Below are 23,284 nucleotides of genomic sequence, written 5' to 3'. Positions count from 1 at the left end.
TTTTTTAACCAATTTCTTTTGTTCGCAATTTGTAAGTACGAACTAGTCCAGACCACAGCTGTGGGGCTTGAGACGCTTATATTTTAAAATAAGTTTGTCCAAAGCTTTATATATATATATATATATATATATATATATATATATATATATATATATATATATATATATATATATATATATATATATATATATATATATATATATATATATATATACATATATATATATATATACATATATATATATATATATATACATATATATATATATATACATATATATATATATATATACATATATATATATATATATACATATATATATATATATACATATATATATATATATATATACATATACATATATATATATATATATATACATATATATATATACATATATATATATATATATATATATATATATATTTATATATATATATATATATATATATATATTTATATATATTTATATATATATATATATATATATATATATAATTACTTATCTATTTCAAATTTTCTCTCCCAAGTTGATCAAAAAAAAATCGTACATTAATTTGGGCTAGAATAAATTAGGTCAAGTAAAAATACCCAAATGTTAATCGGTTAGGGCTTAAATGGAATGGAATAATATAATTTCCTCACACCTCCCCTCTCCAGTCGCCTGCCTACACCGCCTCACTTGCTTCCGGCGTCTTTCCCCCTCCTCCCTTGTGGTGTAGCAACAGAAGCGATTCTGCACTCTTCTCCTCCCTCCTGGTTTCACCTGACACCAGCAGCCAAGAGCTGCCTCTTGTACTCAGCCACTACGCACGCCACTTCTTCACCATTGTTATGTGAGCTATCTTCTTTCCAACTTAAATTCATATTCTTTGATATATTTCTTTGTTAATTTTAAGTTTAGTACTTTGGCATTTTTTTTTTGGATGAATAAATTTGTGTTTTGTATACAGATATGGTAGTAGGGTTTGAAATAAAATAAATTGGGGGTTTTGAATTTTGTCTTAGAATTTTTGTTGGTTGCAGTAATATTGTTAGTGTTGATAATTGGGTGATTCGTGGACAACTTTTGACATATTCTTAATGATGTTATTGTTTTGGATTTTTTGTGCTGTGAGATTACTTCATGTCTTCTATATTAAATTGAGTATAATACATCTTGTGTTGTGGGTAAGACTTGGATGTGTTAATTTCAAGCATATAAGGCTTAAGGTTTTTTATTGGCGATGAAATGGATGGTTGTGTGCGCTATTATAGCGTATTTTAGTGATATATTAATATTGATATAACTTTTTACATGCTCTTATTACTATGATGTAATATGTTAATTATATTAATAATCATTCAAAATGACAATAATTACTTTGGAACATTATTAGTAGTAAATTATGTGGATTTATGATTGTTGGAATTGAGTAGAGTTGGTTATGGGTTATGTTGGTTGGATTGTTGCTTATAATTACAATAATTATAATGATTCTAATAAAAGTATTTTTTACTATTATTTTAATATTTCAATTTGAATTATTACATATCTAATTCTATTCACAAAATAATTCTCCTTATAATATGCTTTATCATTGAATTTACTTGGAAAGTTGATTGGTCTAAATAGGCCTTAAGTCACGAACTAGCGTTACACACTATTTTATAAGTGAGCTTACGTATACATTGGTGAGTGCTTAAATGTGTTGTGAATGGTAAAAGTTACTTTTCGTAGTATTAAGTACTCCCTTCGTTCTCTAATGTTCTTCCCGTTTAAAATATTCCACCTTATGGAGTGAGAAATTTGATTAATGTTTTTTGAGACATATTTAGAAGATAAAATATATCCATGTGAGATCTTGTTGGATTCGTCTTAATGCATACTTTTTTATTATGTATTTTTTATAATTTTTTATAATGTATATTTAGAGATATTGAGACACAAAATTTGCTTTGAAAAATGTGTAAAAAGTAAACGGGAAGAAAAAAAAGAATAGAGGGAGTAGCTTTTAATGAGATTAAGTAAGCTTATAAGCCCTATTGTAAACTTGGTAGTTGCCCACTTTATAAGAGGATTATAAAATTTCGTATTGATGATTGTTTTGACTTTTGCTGAGTGCTAACAATTACAGGTAAGTATACATGCAGTAACTATAACTTGTAAATGCATATGTTTTTCATATCATATTAATAATTGTGAATATATGTTTTGTTATCGAATTAGGGATGCTTATTGTGTGAAATTTGTAAGAATTATTGATTGTGTTGATCCCTTGAATATAGAACATTATAGAATTCACGAGACAACAACCTTGTTAATGTATTGGCCGAGATTGGGAAGAATTCTCTTAGTGATGAATATGTTTTAGCTAAAATGAGATTTATTGAGGAAGTATTGGATTATGTTGAGTTAAAATGGGAAGGATCCCCTTATTGAGGAGGTGTTGAAATATGCTTAATTAGCGTGACTTGATATCCCAGATGGTTTTGTTCCCGAAGGCATGGATCATCTATATATGGTCGTTGCACGAACGTATGACGATACTTTGTCATTGGCACCGGCATGTTTGTCACCGCCGTTGGTCTTAGTTTTTGCTCCAATGGATTGACACCCCAGTTTATGAAGTTCTCGAAGGCATGAATCATCTATATATGGTTGCTGTATGGGGGGTATGATTATACTTTGCTATTGGGCGCTGGCATGGCCGTCATCATCCTCTAGGTGAGGTGTTATCATGTGGGCCCTATAAACTCTAATATGGTGGCCTCTAGTCACATATTTTGAAGTTGATAAGTTCAATGAGTTCACACTTTGGCCTTGGCACCAAGTTGTCCGATAACACCTTTGATCAAAGTGGTAGCATGGGTGCCCTAGAAAGATGTTATGAATCGATAAAAGAAGAAAGGTTGAAACTTATACTATAAGGACTGTGAGAATTTGAGAGTATTACTTAGAGAGTGCTATACTGTAATCTTGATATCGTGGTGTAATAGGTTATTGCTCGGTTTATTGGCATTATTATAACATGTGGTTAGTTGCTATTGTGTACATGTTTTGTTTCTTGACCATGACTCTTCTATGATGGTTCTATGATGGTCCTGCTATGATGCATTTGAAATCTGGTCTTATGTTGAGTAGCATGGGAATCATAGATAAAACTAACATGTTTTGGAGTCATTTTTGCATTGCATATTGGGTATATGAACGTGTATCTTATAGGTTTTTCTAAGAACCTTGCAAGATTAACCCTATGTGCAACCTAACTTGTTGGTTTAAAATGTTTTGATTGAGTCTGTTATTATCCTTGTGAAGTATGTGTTTATGATATATGTTGTTGAGATTTTTCATATGTGTAGTAGGTGGTTGTGATATGTAAAGTTGGGGTTTTTAGTATGCAAAGTAGATGTTTTTGATATTTAAAATAGCTGTTAAAGGATATGTGAAATAGGAATTTTTAATATGTGAAGTAGGGGTTTTTGATGTATAAAGTAGGTGTTTATGATATGAGAAGTATATGTCTATGATATGCAAAGTAAGGAGTTTTTAGTATGTGAAATAGGTGTTTATGATATGTGAAGTAAGATTTTTTAGTATGTGAAAGAGGTGTTTTGGATATGTAAAGTATGAGCTTTTAAGTTGTGAAATATATGTATAATCTATGTGAAGTAGGGGTTTATGATATGTGTAGTGGGGGTTTATGGTATGTGCAGTAGAGGTTTTTAGTATGTGAAGTAGGATTTTATGTTATGTAAAGTAGGTGTTTATGGAATACGAAGCAGGTGTTTAGCATACGTGAAATAGAGGTTTTTAATATGTAAAGTAGGTGTAATATATGTGTAGTAGGAGTTTACGATATGTGGATTAGGGGTTTTTAGTGTGTGAATAGGGTTTTATGTTATGGAAAGTAAGATACTAAGCTAACTGTATTGTTATCTCATCAACAATTCTATATTTATCATTTAATTTGATCATCAAATTATCAATAGTTGAAACTACTTAAATTGAACAAAATATTTATTAGAGTTTTTCAACTATGTTAACTATTAATAAAAGTTAATAAAATATTCAACATCAATTGAAAATATTATACTTGCATTTTCATTTGTATACTGGGGCTGATTGTTCTAAATTTTCATTTAGAGATATTGGAGGAAGTTGTTTATACGTGAGTGAAGAAACGGTTTTTTTAAAAGTGCAACAACAAGTATATTTTGTTTTTCCTTTTTAAAAATGTTAAAATGGGTTGTGATCGTTGTCGGGGGCGTCTTTAAAGAGACCATCTCTCAAAAAAATGACAATTACAACAAGTCTTGTATGAGATCATCTCACCATGAGACGAACCCATATAATTAGCCTATTTCTCTAATTGATTACTTTAAGATTGTTCGTAATCATTTTAAGGTTGTAAGTGAACTTTAAGACAATAAGTATACATTAAGCCAATACTATGGAGATTATCTCACTGTGAGACCGTATCATTTGAGAATTTGCGTTGATGCAATTATAAATGGAATATTATCAATGGTACCACTGAGTTTTGACACTTTATCAATGGTACCCCTAATTTTTTTTTATTATCCATGGTACCCTTGTATTATTGAGTGTTTTACAACCATAACTTTTTTAAACTTTTTCCGTCCAAAATCGTTCAAAATCTTTAACTTTCTTTTATGTTTTGAATTGAAAAATAAAAGAAAAAGAAAAAAAATTAACGGTTTTGGACGATTTTTGACGGAAAAAGTTTATAAAGATTACGGTTGTAAAACACTCAATAGTACAAGGGTACCATTGATAATAAAAAAAACTTAGAGGTACCATTGATAAAGCCAAAACTCAAGGGTACCATCGATAATTTCCCTAAAAATAATCCATAGGCCGAATGTATAGTGACAAAGCCCATTTTTTGCAGGAATCCGCCCATGAAGCAGAAGTAGTGCCACCCCAAAAATATTCAGTTTGCTCGATACCCTACTCCTTTTGTCGATTTCAATCTACCATTACCCTGTTTTCAATATCCTGAAGAACTGTGTGTCTGTTCTGAATCTCTGAATCGAATATGAGGCCAATTTTAATGAAGGGCCATGAAAGGCCTTTAACCTTTTTGAAGTACAACAGAGATGGTGATCTTCTCTTTTCATGTGCTAAAGACCATAATCCTACGGTTTGGTTTGCTGATAATGGTGAACGTCTTGGAACTTATCGTGGTCACAACGGTGCTGTTTGGTCCTGCGACATCTCCTGTATTGTTCTCTTACCTCTTGGTCTCTTTTTTTTTATTTGCTTCAATGGATTTCTATTGTGTAATCGATTATATAGATCTTTTAGGATTTTTGTTGTTTCTAAGAATTAGTGAATGAAGGATGTGTGTAGTTTAATTAAAGAGGTTCAATCAACGTTGGGTTAGTCTTGATGATAAAAATCTGGGTTTTTGGTTGCAATTCATGGGGCTTTTTTATTTTTGTCTTTTGAAATAGCCTACTTTTGGGACAAAGAATGAATTTTGATTTATTTCTTCTTCTTTGTTGATTTCCTATGTCGTGTTATATTTCTGCTCTCAGCAATTCTATTTATCCGTTAGTTAAGTTATATTTATTGACATTTTGTTAGAGAAATGTTGGGTGCTTTGAAACTGAGAGGGTTTGGGAATTGAGTGTAGAAAGACAGTATTCTATGGGCTGTGAAACTACAATCTGTTGGACTTGTTTCTGCTTGTGTGGCTAAGGTCACAAGTATATATTGATTTTACTGCAAAGAAGGATTTTTAAAAGAAAATAAAGTTTCTGATATCTTTTTCATTTTAGTTCAAATAAATTTTGTATTTTGAAGTTGAATATGCCTATGATTCTCTCATTTCAACTCAATGGGACAACTTTTTTTGGGAGTTTTTAAAACTGAGAAGATGTTCTGAATAGTTCTTGCATTAATTCTAAATTTTGATTTTTCTTAATTTGCATTTTTCATTTTTCAGAGGTATATATTTAATTTCATCCTGACTGCTTGTACTATTACTTTTTATTGTTGTGACTTGTTATTTTGATGCCCTGTTTGGTACTTGCTCATGTTTAGGGGATTCTTCTCGCCTTCTCACTGGTAGTGCCGATCAGACAGCAAAGCTTTGGGATGTCAAAAGAGGAGAGCTATTGTATACCTTCACCTTTGACTCTCCTGCTAGGTCTGTTGACTTTTCAACAGGTGATAAACTTGCTGTTATGACTACTGATCCATTCATGACAAAGACAGCAGCAATTCATGTGAAATACATTGCAGAAGACGTTGAAGAACGTATGCACGACTGACTCTTTACAATTTTCTAAATTTTTCTCAATATCGCATTTCCGCTTAGGGTTTGCCTGTTTTTCTTTACTTGATGGTACCTTCAATTTCACTTGCATGCTTTCATATTTGCTGTATTGATTATCCTCTATGTCTGAACGTATTGATGATGCTCTATGTCTGAACTCCCATTTTTCCTCTTTTAATTTTAGAAATAAAGGCAAAGCACTCTTAGTAAAGCAACAACTGTATAAGTACTTTAGTAATTAGAGTTGTGACATCAACAAAGAAAGTATTTTCAAGATTTTTTTATAGGCTGAGATACTTTTGGAGAAGCTGGATTTTATACTGAAGATGCAGGCTGTACAAGTGAAAGATAGTTCGTTACTTATCACACACTAATCATTCAGTAAAGAAAAAATAACACAAACACTTAATACAACTAGTTGTTAAAGTCTTGTGGGTGGACTCAAAAACCAAGATCAAAAACTGTGGACTTAGTTACCTTTGACGCTTTCTATTCACCAAAAAATCCTACATCTAATAGTGAGTACAATAAATAACTGGCATGGTGACAACTGACAACTTTGTTAAACAGTTTGGATAGCTGTATAAATGTGTTTACCATTTGTTTACATCGGTGATGTGTGTTGATTGACATTTTATAATCACTTATAGTAAGTGGTAACTCTTATCAAGGTGTAGTCGTTTCTATCTGAAATCTGACTGTATGAGTGTCTTTTACGTTTTTCATTGAACGTCTCTTTATGCCAAATTCTTTTTAGTAATCTTTGATGTTTTGATTATGGCAATAAGAAAGTAGTTGGAACTAATGTTTTGTAATCTTTCACCTAGCTTTAAAAGTTTTCATGATTTTGTTCTAAATCATGAATGAGATAAGGTTGCACACTCCCCAAAAAGAGAAGAAATAGAGACAGTTGCAACTTGATGTTTATCTAGTTGTTTTTGTTGCCTTTTTTGTAAATCTATTCACTATATTTGTAAGAGAACTAGTGTGCCAAAATGGGTAATTTGTCCACTTTACTCTCGACTTTTATTTGATGCGATACTACTACTGGAATTTTGGATGTATTTGGTGGATGGATTTTTGATTGGTCAAAAGGCCCAACAAAGTGTTGGGTGAATGGATTTTTAACTAGCTTTTGGCTTTTTAATTGGTCAAAATGCCCAACAAAGTGTTTGATAAATGGTTTTTAAGCTAGCTTTTCAACTCACTTATAAGCCAAGTAGCTTTTTTATTGGCTTTTGGCTTTTAATTAAACAACCAACAACCAGGGGCGGATCTACTATTGGCCCTCCCCGGGCACGTGCCCCAGGGAAAATTTTTAAAAAAATTCAAAAATTAAGGGGAATAGGTAGAAAGCGCATCATTTCATATTCTGTGAGATTCTCTCAATGGCTTTCTTTCTCCTTCTTTCTTTGATTTGTCCCCTAAAATCAGAATTTTGATTTTTAAAGGTATTTTAAATCTTAATCTTAACTTTAAATAATCCTCCTTCATCATCTTTTTCTTCTTCTCAAGATGAAAAGAAAGTGAAACTAATTTAAAAGGTTCCATTTTTGAATTTTTCATCTCCTTTTTTGGTTTGATGGTTTTATTGATTGTTTGATTGAATTTGTTGGTTGTTTGATTTATTTATTTTGGTGAGTTTTGCTAAGTTTGAGTTTTTCATCAGGGTTTTTGTTTTTCTCTATTATGGTTGATGGGGGTTTTGATTTTGTGCTTTTTTCATCTGGGTTTTGGTTTTAATTCTAGCTTTATCTTTTTACTTTGTTCATTTCAATTTGATTGTTGGGTTTAGTCTAGTTACATTGTGGGGATTATTTATTGAAGAGGAGGTTACTGGAGGTAATAAGAGCTAATTGATGATTATAATTAATATTGTCTTATTTAAATTCAATTGAGGATGAATTTATGGAAGGTGATGCATTTTTCATGTGGGAAATCATAACTTGTTTAGTTATTTTGTAATTGAGCTTTGTATTAGCATGATTCAGGAGAAATCCAAACATAGGATATATCATCACCTCAAATGTGAACATATATCTTCTCCTCAATGCTACTGATGTGTGTTTGAATAGAAGCTAATGGAGGAATGATTTTGGTATTGGGGTTCATCAAGCTAGTATTCCAGATTCAAGAATAGCACGATAGTTTTTAGTTTTTTCTTGGAAAAAAAAATTTAGTTAATTTTACAAATAATACTTCGTCGAAATTTCGTATGTTTGTTGGTGCCCCATAGGACTTTGGACCTTGGATCTGCCACTGCCAACTACCAACAATTATTTTTTACCATATATCTTGGCCAATACTTCCACTTGGTCAAATAGTCAACAACTTCCACCAACATCTCCAACAGACATTTTATCTTAGACATGATACGACTTTTTAACATTGCCCGAATTCCATGGAAGTTCTTTCTTATAGGAACATTGGGTTCCTCTTTGATATTTGTTATATTGATTTTTGAAGCGTTGTAGGACCTAAGCTATTTGTTTGAGTAAAAGATGTGTCTATCAATTTATGTCTTGCAGTTTTTCTTTGCATATTTTTTCCATTGGTGAAATTGATATTGTTCATATTGATATGCAGAAACCAATGAATCTGTTCTTGTGATGAGGGGGCCAACTGGACGAATAAACAGAGCTGTATGGGGCCCTCTTAACAAGACAATAATCAGTTGTGGTGAGGATGCTATTATTCGTTCATGGGACCCTGTGGTATGTAGCTATGAAGATTGTATTTTTTTTCTGTTTGTTATTGACAGTCTTCAAGTTTAACAAACAGTTTTCAACTCCTAGATGTTATGTATATCTGTTCATATTGACTCTTTTAAGGACTTTGTCATTTTTTATGCTTGAAATTGCAGACAGGCCAGGAGGTAATGTCTACAAAAGACAATGAAAATGGTCACAAGAAGACAATTACGTCCCTTTGTCTCTCTGCAGATAAGTCACATTTCCTCACTGGTTCGCTGGATAAATCAGCTAAGGTAGTATATCTTTTGATTCTTTACCGAAAAAGTAACCATGGTGATTTTATCTGATTTCTATATAACATGATTGGCTCCTTTTCAGCTCTGGGACACAAGAACTTTAACCCTCATTAAGACCTATGCTACGGAGCAGCCGGTGAATGCTGTTACCATGTCTCCCCTCCTAGACCATGTATGTTACCGCCATTTTTATGCTTTCTGATTTTAGTGTTGTATTAATTTGTCACATAACCTATTGAGCTTTTTCTTGTTTGGCTTCTGTATGTCCATGACTAATTACTTTATCAGGTGGGCTGGAATTCTGGTGTTTATGTATTTGTTTTAACTAGACTTGTCTTTATATTTATTCAAAAAAAGGCTTGTGAAAACAGTTGGTCAGTCGGTTTTATGTTGTGTCTTTTTTAGTTGGTTTTTTTCAATTTGACTGGGTTCGGTCTACCAAATGGGTCAAAGGTTTCAAATTTTTTTCTATATCATTACATGTTTTGCCAAAAAAAATACCATATATGACTTTTTGTTGTTATAAAATTAATTCCTTTTTACTTTGATTGTCCCTAATTAGTTGCTACATAAGATTTTATGCTACTATCTTGGATTTTAGGAATGAGTAAAGAAACATACGATTAAATAATTAAGGACGCTAGAATAAGGGTTTTCGACTCAAATGTATGGTATAAATGCGTTAAAGTAGGATTGTATGAATTATAGAAGTATTAGGTCAAGTTTTAAGGTTTTGGTAGTTTATTTTAAAAAGAAATGTGGGCAACTACTTTGGGACGACCCAAAGAGGAATATGTAGCAATTAATTTGAGACAAAGGGAGTAAATTAATGACCAATATACATCGTATAAGGGTTCAATATGAAAATTCCTTAAGCACAAAAGTTGATTGGATATAATGTGAAACTCGAGAAGTTGACCAAATTTGAAAAATGGGTTGAATCGGGTTAGTTCGAGTTACAATTGGAATTGACCCACTCTTTCCAGTTTTTTTCATAGTATAAATATTAAATAAAGAGCAAAATGGTTTTGGGCTGATTTTAGGTTTGGTAAAGTAGATGACTTATGAGTGTAAATCATTGTGATTGTTTGATTGCTATGTTTTCCACAAGACACCATATGACGGATTCATTCGTAAGGGCTTGATTTTCTACATTTGAAAAAAAATTCACTATTTTGGCATCTGGATTATGATATTTTAATGTACTTTCTCCGTTTCATTATACTTGCTACATTTGACTTTTTACGCAATTCAATGTGTTATTTTGATCATTTATATATTGAACGATACACATCTAAAAATTAAAAAAAAAGTTAATATTATGAAAGTGTGTGATTAGACGATTCAAACAAGATTCAACTTGGCTATATTTTTTCTTGCACATTAGCCGCAATATATAAAATAAACTTGAACGATGAATAGTGTCAATAATCGTTATGAAACAAGTATTTCAGAACGGAGGAAGTATAAGATAGTTGTTAGCTTCTTGAAGCTGTAGCGGCCACATTGGAGGTATTTTCATTCATACTATTTGCATCTAAAGCATTATACATCCTGTAACCTGTGTTTGTCTACAGGTTGTGCTTGGAGGTGGTCAGGACGCATCCGCAGTGACAACTACAGATCATCGTGCTGGAAAGTTTGAGGCGAAATTCTATGATAAGGTAAACGGTGATACTCCATTTGTGTGAACATTGCTTTTGTTATTCATATGCCATTCATCGGTCAAGAAGGGACTGAAACAGATTTCTAGCAAAACACTAATCCTTGAATTGAATCATTCCTTTATAATTTTACCCATAATGGTAAAAGAACGCATAAAACAAGTTTATCTTCTTTGTGCTCTTACCAATAACAAATTATTGTGAGAGATGGTCACTTTGAGCAGCATCTTTCCTGAGAGACCGTCTTTATAAGAGACGGCTCTTCAAGCTCAGGCCCTACAATTAAAAAAAAGAGAAATCTAAAAACTGACGGGCGCATTTGACCCTATTTGGAGTTGGTGTTATAACCTATTGAAATTGGTATTATAACCTATTAAAATTGATATTTGGAATTGGTGTTATAATCTATTAAAGTTAGTATTATATCCTATTTGTAAATACCAACTCTAATAGATTATAATACTAACTTCAATAGGCTATAACACCAACTTCAAATAGGATTACACAACGCGCGTTTTTCTGTGGTTGTTTTTTTAATTAATAATGGGTCGGCCCATTTGAGACTCGTCTTTTATAAAGACGGTCTCAAGTAAGAATTTGTGCTCTTTGAGAGACTATTTCTAATTGGACTGACCCATTATATATTTTTTAAAATATTATAAGTAGGCATTAAGAATGATGTAAGTAAACATTTAAGATATTGAAAGTAGGCATTAAAGATACGGTAAGTAAGCATTAAGTACAATGTAAGTAGGTATTAAGAATACGATAAGTAGGCGTTTATCTTTAGTGGGTTAGACTTGAGATATGTCTCTCAAAAAGACGATCTCTCAAGAGACTAGCTGCTTACCAATTACCATCGGTTGCCTTTACAAATTCCTCTTTGTTTACAATATTTTACCCGATATCACTTCAAGCTTAGCATTCTTTGTCATTGGCTAGACAATTTGTACTTGTATATGTTATCGGTGGTTAATTTTGTTTGTAGATACTCATGGAAGAAATCGGAGGCGTTAAGGGGCATTTCGGACCTATTAATGCTTTGGCGTTTAATCCTGACGGAAGAAGGTAATCAAATTTTATGGAGTAGTTTTATAAATATGTTTATTTTGACTAATACCCAATTTTTGTTTTTAACATTTCTTTTTTAACAAAACTATGTATTGTGATGCAGTTTTGCGAGTGGAGGTGAAGATGGTTATGTGAGGTTACACCACTTTGATCCGGATTATTTCAATATCAAGATCTAATCAATTTTTGATTGCGTTTTGTATTTTTTTTTTGTCTTGAAAGCTACTTATTAACTATAGGATAATGATACGATTCATCTTTGATGTATTGTTATTACTTCAAATGCACTTGTGATCACTCATTTTTGCTAATCTTAATCCCTCCATTTCAATATTTATCTCCTCTATTTTTAATTTAACAAATCTTGTATTGGCTTAATTAAGAATTAGTGTTTTTAATTATGTTATTACACTCACTTTTAGAATCTTATACTAGCAATAAATAGCTAGGAGAGAAAATAAGAGGTGAGTAAAAGTTAATTTATTTGCAAAGAGATAAATATAGTACACTTTTGATCTTAAAAAAAAGATAGTACTCTTTTAATAATTTTTAATTACTTATGTTATTAAAAGTAGTGAAAGTTGATTTTTAACGAAGATTTTTTTAGATATATTCCATTTATTCTTTTTAATTTGCACCTCTTTTCATTTTAGGTTGTTTCTTTTATGACAATGGCTTCACTTTATTTCTTTAAATCTCATCCATAAATTTATTTTCTCTCTTCATCATAACCACATTCTTATCACCCACTTGTTTTTTGTCTTATTCACCAGCCAAATTTTATTTTCTACTAAACATCATCCAAAACAAAATGGGTGTAATTTAACAGGGACGGTGGGAGTATTTCTTATATACAACACTGTTATTTCAAATAGGAAAAAGTTTCAAAAAGTAATTAATAAAATTTTTTTTTTCAAAAAAGTACATAATAAATTTTTTTTCTAAAACATACCTAATAAAAAATTTTCTTTTCAAAAGAGTACCAAGTAACGGTTGGGTTAAGTTTTCTCTTATCTTTTTTGCCCATCTTTAAAAAATATCTAATAAAATTATTCTTTTCAAAAGAATACCTAATAAAATTTTACTTTTCAAAAGAGTACCAAGAACATAATATAATTATCCAATACAAACACAAAAACATATATAACTCTTGGAACATCATCTATAAAAAAGTTCACTCATCATCCAATACAAATACAACATAAGAGCATCATCCAACATAAACCTAGAGGTTCACACAACTAAAATTTCATAATTATCCAATACAAACAAAAAATATAACAAATGTTTCAAACACAAAGAAAATTGGATTTTGCCCTTTATGTGCATGAAGCATACTATTTGATTGTTGTTGACTCCCTTGTGTTGGTGTAGACTTGTCCGGCTTTTTCCTCTTTGTAACATATTTAACCCTTCGTTGATCACAATTGGCGGTGAATGAAGAGGCAGCACTATTAGTTGGAGTTGGAATGGCTGTGGTGGTTGTTATAGTTGCTGGGTGAGCTAATTCAAGAGTTCTGGGTGTGGTTTGAGTTGCTGTAGGAGGTAATGATGTAGTTGGTGGAGTTATACTAGGATGCTTTTTTGATCTTCCTCTTTTAACTGGTGCTGCACTAGTGGATTCCTCATTTGATTTGGCTAGGTTTTTGCAAGTCTTCTTGTAATGACCAAGCTCTCCACAATTCTCACACTTGTTTTGCTTGAAGTCCCTTTCAATAAAATTCTTCTTCTTCTTCTTCTTCTTCTTCTTCTTTCCATCTCTACCCTCATCAAACTTGGGCTTTCGCTTGTTTTTTGTGGGTCTTCCTGGCATATTTCTAAAAGATGGAGGAAGAGGCTTATCCAATTGAGAAGTTGGCCAATGCCTGTGACCAGGCATTCCATGGAATGTCGGAGCATATATTTTTGCATAAGTACTCACATAGTATGCTTCATGCACATAAGGGGCAAAATTCAATTTTCTTTGTGTTTGAAGCATTTGTCATATTTTGTGTTTGTATTAAATAATTATGAAACTGTAGTTGTGTGAACCTCTAGGTTTATGTTGGATGATGCTCTTATGTTGTGTTTGTATTGGATGATGTGTGAACTTTTTTATAGATGATGTTCTAAGAGTTATATATGATGTTGTGTTTGTATTAGATAATTATGTTGTATTTTTGGTATTCTTTTGAAAAGAAAAATTTTATTAGGTACTCTTTTGAAAAGAAAAATTTATTAGGTACTTTTTAAAGATGAGCAAAAAAGATAATGAAAAACTTAACCCTAGCCGTTACTTGGTACTCTTTTGAAAAGAAAATTTTTTATTAGGTATGTTTCGGATAAAAAATTTTATTAGGTAGTTTTTGACACTTTTTCCTTTCAAATATAGTTATGATCACTCAGTTTTGCAATTCTTAATCCCTCCATTTTTTTTACATGTTATCGTACCATTTTAATCATTACTATCTCTAAATTAATTAATGAATAGTGTTAAAAACAAATAGAAAGATAATAGTAAAATAAAGGTATATTTTTCTAGTAAATGCTAAGTCGTGAGAAAGAGAAAGTTAGGGAGATTTAACATGTATGAATCTAAGACTTTGGTAAAAGTGCTACATGGTATAATTATATGACATGTCATGTCCTTTTTAATAATTTAGTATTAGTTTTATACGCAATTTTTTGAGCTTGTCAATTTTTTAATTCAAATCTAAACCATGCATTTAGAGCTTCACTAAGTTAAACATCAAAGCCTTACAAGATTTATTACAAATTTGATTTACTTAATTCAAATTTGATTTATTACAATTGTTTGATTTTTGATTCTTTGTCAAGTTAATCCGATGATGATTTATTTAGTTAAGCAAATTACAAAAAGGACAATATTAGTTTGCTTGATATGATATGATAAATTATAATAGATGGATTTGGTTTATAAGTTTGAATTGAAATTCAAGTATTCTATTTTATATTGAAGATGGTTAAATGATTGGAAATTACTATGTAACTTGTGTGAATTATTTAAGCATCATGAGTTACATACATCAATACACATAAGTAAACTCAATTAGGATTTTAAAGAAAGACATTCGCCGTTGCTGCGTATTGAACTCGGGTCACCGGCGTGACAAGCAGGAATACTTAGACCATGGACATTGTAGAGGATTTACCTTCCTCTTAGTACTCTCTTTCCTCCTTTAAGCTATCCTCTTGAATGTGTAGAGGAAATAACAATCCTCTTGGCCAAGAGGATTGGTCTTGCTCCTCTCCATGAAGAGGATGAAGATGGGAGGAAGAGGATTGAGTAGTACACATGTCACAATCTCATTGGTTGTATTTAACTTTGATTTTTGTACAATGGTATTATTTAAAACGGTTATTAAAAAAACGGTAAAGTAAAATTTCAAAATAATTTCACCAACGACTCTATTTTTTTTTCTCTATAAAATGAACCTAAATTTGCCTATATTTCACACACTTTAATTTTCGGTCTTTTCTCTATCTTCTATACTACCCATCTAAACTCATTTTCTTGTTGATAATTTCATTCACATTATCGTATCCTTAATTATGGATCCAAATAATTCAAGTTATGGAAGAAATTTCAACTTTCCATACTACCAAAACCCTCAAAATAACTCAAATGTACCCCCTTTTGATCCAAATATCATCAATAATCCTCATTTTCAAGCTGCTTTACAATGGTTTGGTTCTCAACCTAGACCAATGAATCCAACTTTTCAAAAATCTTCTGAAAATAATCTATCATTTCCCGTTTCCGAACATTTTACTCAACAAATGGAGCATTCACCGGGTGGTGAAGGTTCTTACAATGCTACTCCGACTTCGGAATTAAGGGCAACAAGATATCTTGATGATATAGAGGAGGTTGATGTTGAAGTGGTTCCACGAGAACTCTTTGTCGCAGCTAAAGAGAAACCAGACAAAAGGCAGCTTGGAGCATTGTTGAGGATAATGCAATTGTTTCGGGCTACATCAATGCTGGAGGAGATGTAGTACGAAACACAAACACAAGAAAGGCCGCTTATGGATGGAAATGTTTAAACATTATGAAATTGTGCGAGCTGAGAATCATGGGGAAATTTGTGAACGGACCTCAAAGTCCATGCAAAAACGTTGGGATCATATTAGCAGTAAAGTTTCAAAATGGGTGGAGGTTTACAGTTATGAATTACACCACAAAAAAAGTGGAGAATCATATGCAGATGTGGAGAAACGTGCCTTTGAAGTTTACCAAAAATCGAATAACGGTAAACCATTTCAATTGATGCATTGTTTCAATATTATGAGAAAATTTGATAAATGGAGCCCTGAAATAATGCAAGTACCTTCCGAAAGTGGAGGTAGCAATAAAAGATCAGGCCCGGATACACCAATTGAGGAAGCGGCTACTCCAACTAGACCTGACGGCATAAAGAAGACAAAGCGCAAAGGAAAGGAAACGGCTACCTCTTCAATGTCATCAATGAACCTCGGTTCTTTCAATTCATCATTTGAAGAATGTGCTTCCCAGAGAAATGAATTAGGGGAAAGTAGGCTAAACTTGATAAAGGAACGAGGTGAGAAAGAAAAAAGCAAAAGGAGGAGGCGACAAAGTTTAGGATATTAAGTATGTTGATCGCTAAACTTGTCCTTGATGAAGTTGAAGCGGAAATGTACCGAAAGCTCAGGGACGAATTCAATAATAAGTTTAAATTAATGATTTGAATATTAACATCTTCTTTTAATATTATTGTCCCTTTATTAAAGTATTTAACCAGAGACTTGTTAATTCATATCAGGACTAATAACCCGCTAATTAATTAACTATACAAAAATTGAGTAAATAATATTTATCATTCAATAATTACACAAATTACAATTATTAAATTTGGATAGGAAAAAGAATGTGTGGTGGGATATATATGAGTAGGAGAGAGAAAGCAAAAAGTGGATGAAAAAGTATACCCTTGGATGTTGGACAAATTAAAGGAAAAGAATGAGGAAGAGAATGTAAATAGTGAAAAATGATGTGGATGAAAGAGAAAATGATATGTCAAATTAACGACAAGTTATGATTGTATTGAATAAAATAATATACATTAGGATTATATAGAGTATAACATTGGCGTTGTTGATGTTTATGTTAGCTTTATACTCCTTTACATGTGTTTAGGAACCAATAAATTTGAACATGTGACATTAGCTTAATCTTTTAGTTGACTTTCATTGTCAAATTGAACAAGGCTATAAATATAGTCTTGTAATTTGTAATATCACTACTAGTAATATGATATGACTTACAATCGAATTTGACCCCTTTTTTTTCGTTATTTCAAATCAAGTTATTGTTTTAGTTGCAATGCATTTTATAGATTATGATCCATAATAATCAAGCAATTTTCAAGTTAATTCATATTAGATCAAATATTAATAGTTCCAAAATTACACAAATTTTCAATTGAAATATTTTCAGAAAATTATTTTTTACAAGAAATATTTTTGTTTAAAAAGGTATTATTTAACAAAAATTAAAGCTACATTTTAAAATGAATTCTTTGGAAACATGAACGGATAAAATTTATGTTTGGATAAATAAGATTTCTATCGACTTAGTGAGAATCAATAAGAATTTTATAAAAAGGCATTCGCCGTTGCCGGGGATCGAACCCGGGTCACCCGCGTGACAGGCGGGAATACTTACCACTATACTACAACGACAAGTTATAATTGTATTAATAAAATAATATACATTAGGATTATATGGATTATAACGTTGACTTTGTTGTTGTTGATGTTTATGTTAGCTTTATACTCCTTTTCATGTGTTTAGGAACCAATAGATTTGAACATGTGAGATTAGCTTAATCTTTTAGTTGACTTCCATTGACATACTCAACGAAGGCTATAAATATAGTCTTGTAATTTGTAATATCATTATTTGTAATAGGATATGACTTACAATTGAATTTGACCCTTTATTGCGTTATTTCAAATTATGTTATTTTTTTGTTGCAATGCATTTTTTAGATTATGATCAATAATAATCAAGAAAATTTCAGGTTAATTTCATATTAGATCAAACATTAATAGTTCCAAATTTACACAGATTTTCAAATGAGTTGGTCTCATAGTGAGACCATGAGGTGTTTGACAAATTAGTTTATTGAGCAATTTTAGCTTATTTTGATATAAATAGAGGGTTGGGTTGTCAAACCAGCTAATGCTAGTGTTTGGGGAATTAGCTGGTTGAAACAGCTTATTGATACGAATAAACTGTTTTTGAAAAAGCTACTTATAGCAGTGGGTTCAAAATCAACTGGTCAAACCAGTTAATAAAATCAGTTAGTCAAATCAGCCACTATAATCAGCTATAAGCTACCAGCTATCAGCCATTTGCCAAACACCCTCCATCTCTATTGGACTAACTCAATATATATTTACTGTATTAAAGTAATCACTTCTAATTTTAAAGTGATCACTTTTCAAGAGTGATCACATATACCCTTTAACTTATCACATACATTTCTTAAAGTAATTAATTAGAAAAATAAACTAATTATATGAATCTCGTCTCATAGTAAGACCATCTCATACACAACTTACTACATAGTGAGAGGATCTCATACAAAAGAAATCGTTACATTTAATATAAAATAGCCCTTAGTGTTTCTTTCTCCTTTGCGGTGTTGAGATGGTTAAAGCATTATAATCTGAAAATTACAATGTAACAAACAAATAATTGTAAACTATTGATAGATTCTTTGCACCATTTCTATCTCTTCTTCAATATTATTTGTCTACCACTACAAACCCAAACCATGCCTCCTAGTCTTTTGTTGACATATTCTCAAAGGAACTTTTTTCGTTAGAGAAGCCATATTTGTGATTTGTCTACCACGTCTTATATCATATTTATTTTTGTTGTAGGTAGGCCTTTAATGTAGTCAAAGAGAATCAAATTTAGATCCCTTCTAAGAAATATAATATTATATTTATTGTCTGTGAGGTAAAATCCCATTATTTTCGTTTCATTAGCTTAATTAAAAGTTTTAGGTTGATAGTTGAGATTCCAAAATATATTACTCCCTCCTTCTGTAATGTTCTTTCCATTTGGAATATTCCACTTTAAGGAGAAAGAAATTTGATTAATGTTTTTGAGACATATTTAAAAGATAAAATATATCCAGATCTCGTTAAATTCGTCTTAATGTATATTTTTTTATTATGCATTTTTTATAACTTTTTACATATTAAGAGATATTAAGACTCAAAATTTGCTTTGAAAATCGTGCAAAAAGTAAATCAAAAAAACAAAAAAGAACAAAGGAAGTATACAGTCTAATATACCTCCTCAAACGAGAGTTTTTTTGGGCTAGAAGTGCAATGAGAGTGAGATTCGATGTTTCGAACCTTGACCTCTTTTTTACATTAGTGACTAATACCCACTACAAAGACAAGTTAGTACACCAGCAAACTCTTCCAATGTATGAATTTCGTACTACTTTGTCATAGTCGGAATTTCCGACTAAAATCATGTTAGTAGGAAATTCTAACTATTTTTCCTATTGCGCAATCAAATAGTCACCTTTTATTTCCGACAAACATAATGATAGTAGGAATTTTGAGAAATTTAAAATGGAAAGGGAGGCAAATTACTGGCGTTTAACTTCCGACTATTTTCCTACAAATTTCCAATCAAAATTTGATCGGAAAAAAAATTATTTTCAATTGTTTTTTCGACTGATTTCCGCCCATATTTTGGTCAGAATAAACTATTTGGATTTTTCTGAATGTTTTTCCTACTAATTTCCAATCACAATTTGATCTTAAAAATTTTTCAATCAATAATTTCATTTTACATGTTCAAATCCGATAAATTGGTGGTTGGTTGGTGAAAGAAGCTTACAAAGAACAAGACGGCAGACAAACTAAGAGTTGAGCACACACACGACACGTTCATGGATTGGAAATTTTATATATATATATATATATATATATATATATATATATATATATATATATATAACCAATAAAATATATTAATGAATAAACGACTTGAGACACATGTCACACTGTCATTAAAAATTTTCCCGTCTTTTCTCTATTATTGACAGGGAAAATTTAGATATTTGACTTGATATTTAGCAAAATAATTAACTCGTTAAAACATGTAATATTTATTGATTGACTATAACTACATGCGATGATATTGAAATACTTATTTCCTTATATAAACCAAAAAATAATATACATGTAAATCTTTATTTTAACTTAGATAATAAATCATCATCATACTCTTATAATGAATAAGCTAACTAATTTGGCTATTTTTTTTAAATTTTATTTGTCTCAATTATCAATAATTTCTATGAGTATATATGTTTTAATATTGTTGTAAAATAAATTATTTATTCACTTTAATATTGATAATATCATAATAAATACAAAGATTTAATAATTAAATTTATGTCGTAAATAAATTAATATTATAAAATAATATCAATAATCATATCAATAAATATTTATAACATTCGTATTTTACATCGAAATCTATCTAGTTACATATATACTTGTATTGTATGTTCCTTTAAATTTGCTACTAAAAGAGATATTTTCATCAAAACATTTCACTCTTAATAGCAAACTCAAAGAAAAATAGGAATAAAAGTTTCCAGAAAGAGACAAAATATTCTAAAAGACAAAGATCCCTTTTTTACAATTCAAAAGATTATTCCCTCGGTTCCAATGAATTGAAACAAAGAGAAAAGAAGTGTTTTTTAAGGAATATATAGAAAGTTGAGAAAAATGTGATATTAAATGAAGAGAAAGAATAAATTGTACGGATAATATTAAAATAGAGTTAAGTGTATGGTTGAAAATAACAAAAAGTGATGAAGTCCATTTCCAAATAAGAAAATAATTTAAAATGTAAAATAATATAGAATTAAAATTAGAAAAAATTACAAAAAACTAAAAAATCTATGGCGCCTTTTACAAAAAAACTATCTAATCTAATTTTTTTTGCAAAAAATTACCTTAAATGACATATACGTTTGGAAAAAACTACCACTTGACTGTTTTCATATGTTAACCGTTAAAATTTTATATTGGCCAGTACATGGGGTCACGTGAGTTACTTAAGTTAGCATTTGTTCATCTTTTAAGACATGATTTCTTTATAATTCTTTAGCCTTTCCCCTTCAATTTTTTAGAACCCTAATTCTTTCCCTAAATTGAATTATGTCTTTTTCTTTCACATGAAAATCGAAGCTCGACAGATGTGGGTGTGGAATTCCTTTTGCAAAGAGAATTTCGTGGACCAAGGAATTCCGTTAATTAATCTTCTTCCTCATGACTCTTGAACTCTAAAACTTCAAGTAATTTCTTCAATTTTGGAAGCTCCAACGCAATGTGATTTTCTCTCTTACTCTTAGCGGAGGATGATGGAATAAGGTTTCATCAAATGATGGGGATTGTGTATGGGAAGTAACAAGATAAACTCAGTTTTTGCTTGAAAATTTATTGACATTGTGAAAAAATTGGGTATTTGCAGGTGGGTAAAGAAAGTTGAATGTTGAGATGATAAAGATTAAAAATTATGTAAAAAAGCCATTGAAATAGAAGGTTTTTCCGACAAATTGTGTTGTTCTTTAGGTTTTTTCAACAAATTGAGTTGAAATGTTGGGTAAAAACAGTAGACTGTTGAAATTTTTTATCTTCAGTGACATTTCCATGTACAAATTGTGTTGTTCTTCAAGTTTTTGAATTTGCTTGATTAGTCTCAAAATGATGAACATAAACCTAGAATTGATCATGGGTGACCAAAAGTGAATATCTTACAAACAATTATACCCAGAGATATGAATTATTTAGGATTTGCTTAAAATTAAATGAAAAAATATATGAATATTGAAGAGATATTGAAAAGGATTTTAGAACAAATTGCCTCAATTGAAGTACCTCTTGCCAGAGGTGATTGTTATTGATACAGAAACAAAGATTTTAGAACAAATTCTTATTTAGAGAAAGATAATTAAAGAAAAATGAAATTCATGAAAGAGAAAAGGATGAGGGAGTGATGAGAAAGGGAGAAGACGGTGAAGATAATGAGGATGTAGAAAAAGAGAAGGAGAAGAAACCAAAGGAGAAGATTCAGAGAAAGGAATATGTCATGTGCCTCTCACATGCAAAGTCAGTGCCTCACTTGACGGTCAACTAATGGTTTTTGTCAAATGATAGTCTTTTGCAAATGTTTATGTTATTTAAAGTAGTTTTTTGCAAAAAAAAAAATAGATTACGCAGTTTTTTGCAAAAGATACTATAAATTTGGTAGTTTTTTTATAATTTTTCCTTAAAATTAATACGAATTGATTACTACGGTGTAATTGTAAACTTATTTCAGTTAGGAAGCAAGGGAGAATCTATTCTCATAAATTTAGTTGATCTTATTCACCTTACGTTTATAGAAAAACAAATGTTAATATAGAATTAGTGAATTGTTAAAAAACAAAAAACAAAAAGAAATATATAACCAAATAGATGTATAGAAATGTACAATATATAAGAAGCAAGTAGTGAGTTGTTAAAAAAAAAAAATAAGTATATACTCCCAACTATTCAATCCAGTAGTCCCATTTAATTTTTTTAAACTTGTCAATGAAATATTTTAACCTTTAATATCTTTAATTGTGCTTAACTAAAAATTATGAAAAATTGATATTATTAATCGTTGCATTGAGACGAATCAAACAAGATATCATTTGACTATGTTTTAACTTAAAAATCAAGAACAAAATACAGATTAAGAGTAATAAGAGAATTGTAGAAGTAAATGGGAATACTGGGAAAAAAAAAGTGGAATAATATTTTTAGACACATTTGAAATAGAAGTAATAAGAGAATCGCTATATATAAGGGAAAAATTAAAAAAATATACTTTTTTGTAGGATTGTGATGGCGAGAGTCATATCTTTGTTACAAGAGTGAATGGGAAAACCACTTCTATTAGACTAACCAGTGATTTTCGAAAGGTGAAATTTACTCCCTCTATCCATCTCAATTTACCTAATTTTTCATTTTCAGTTGTCATGTTCGTTTTGCATCATTTTCCGATTTAGAATAGACTCACTTTTTTCTTTTAATCTCAAATTCATACATTTTAATAATATTTTAATTACATTCTCACAATTTTATCTCTCTCTTTATTATATCAAGTATTCACTTTTTTTTTAAAAAAAATATATTTTTTTCTTTTTAATGCTAATTCAAAGCCATAAAGTAAACAAA

General features: G+C 30.5%; 2 protein-coding genes and 1 non-coding gene across 3 annotated transcripts; 2 read left to right on the top strand and 1 right to left on the bottom strand.

The window, feature by feature from the left end:
• The first annotated feature begins 538 nt into the window (after window positions 1-538).
• On the top strand, window positions 539-12,351 carry LOC130799677 (eukaryotic translation initiation factor 3 subunit I-like). Its single transcript, XM_057662857.1, has 9 exons — window positions 539-838; window positions 4,898-5,228; window positions 6,055-6,270; window positions 8,876-9,003; window positions 9,153-9,275; window positions 9,361-9,450; window positions 10,856-10,942; window positions 11,931-12,010; window positions 12,117-12,351. Exons 2-9 carry the CDS (start codon window positions 5,045-5,047, stop codon window positions 12,190-12,192), a joined length of 984 nt encoding a protein of 327 aa, XP_057518840.1. The 5' UTR covers window positions 539-838; window positions 4,898-5,044; the 3' UTR covers window positions 12,193-12,351.
• Window positions 12,352-16,046: 3,695 nt separating this feature from the next.
• LOC130799267 (uncharacterized) lies at window positions 16,047-22,217 on the top strand. The gene is made up of 3 exons (XM_057662370.1): window positions 16,047-16,575; window positions 21,114-21,126; window positions 22,058-22,217. The coding sequence occupies exons 1-3, from the start codon at window positions 16,047-16,049 to the stop codon at window positions 22,215-22,217; spliced, it is 702 nt and encodes a 233-aa protein (XP_057518353.1).
• Window positions 17,645-17,716, bottom strand: TRNAD-GUC (transfer RNA aspartic acid (anticodon GUC)). The gene has a single exon. It is a non-coding gene; the product is annotated as a tRNA-Asp (tRNA).
• Window positions 22,218-23,284: the final 1,067 nt, after the last annotated feature.

Source organism: Amaranthus tricolor, chromosome 14 (assembly GCF_026212465.1).
Source record: "Amaranthus tricolor cultivar Red isolate AtriRed21 chromosome 14, ASM2621246v1, whole genome shotgun sequence".
NCBI lineage: Eukaryota > Viridiplantae > Streptophyta > Magnoliopsida > Caryophyllales > Amaranthaceae > Amaranthus > Amaranthus tricolor.
Note: the sequence above shows the minus strand (reverse complement) of the source record. Positions and strands in the feature narration are given on the sequence as shown.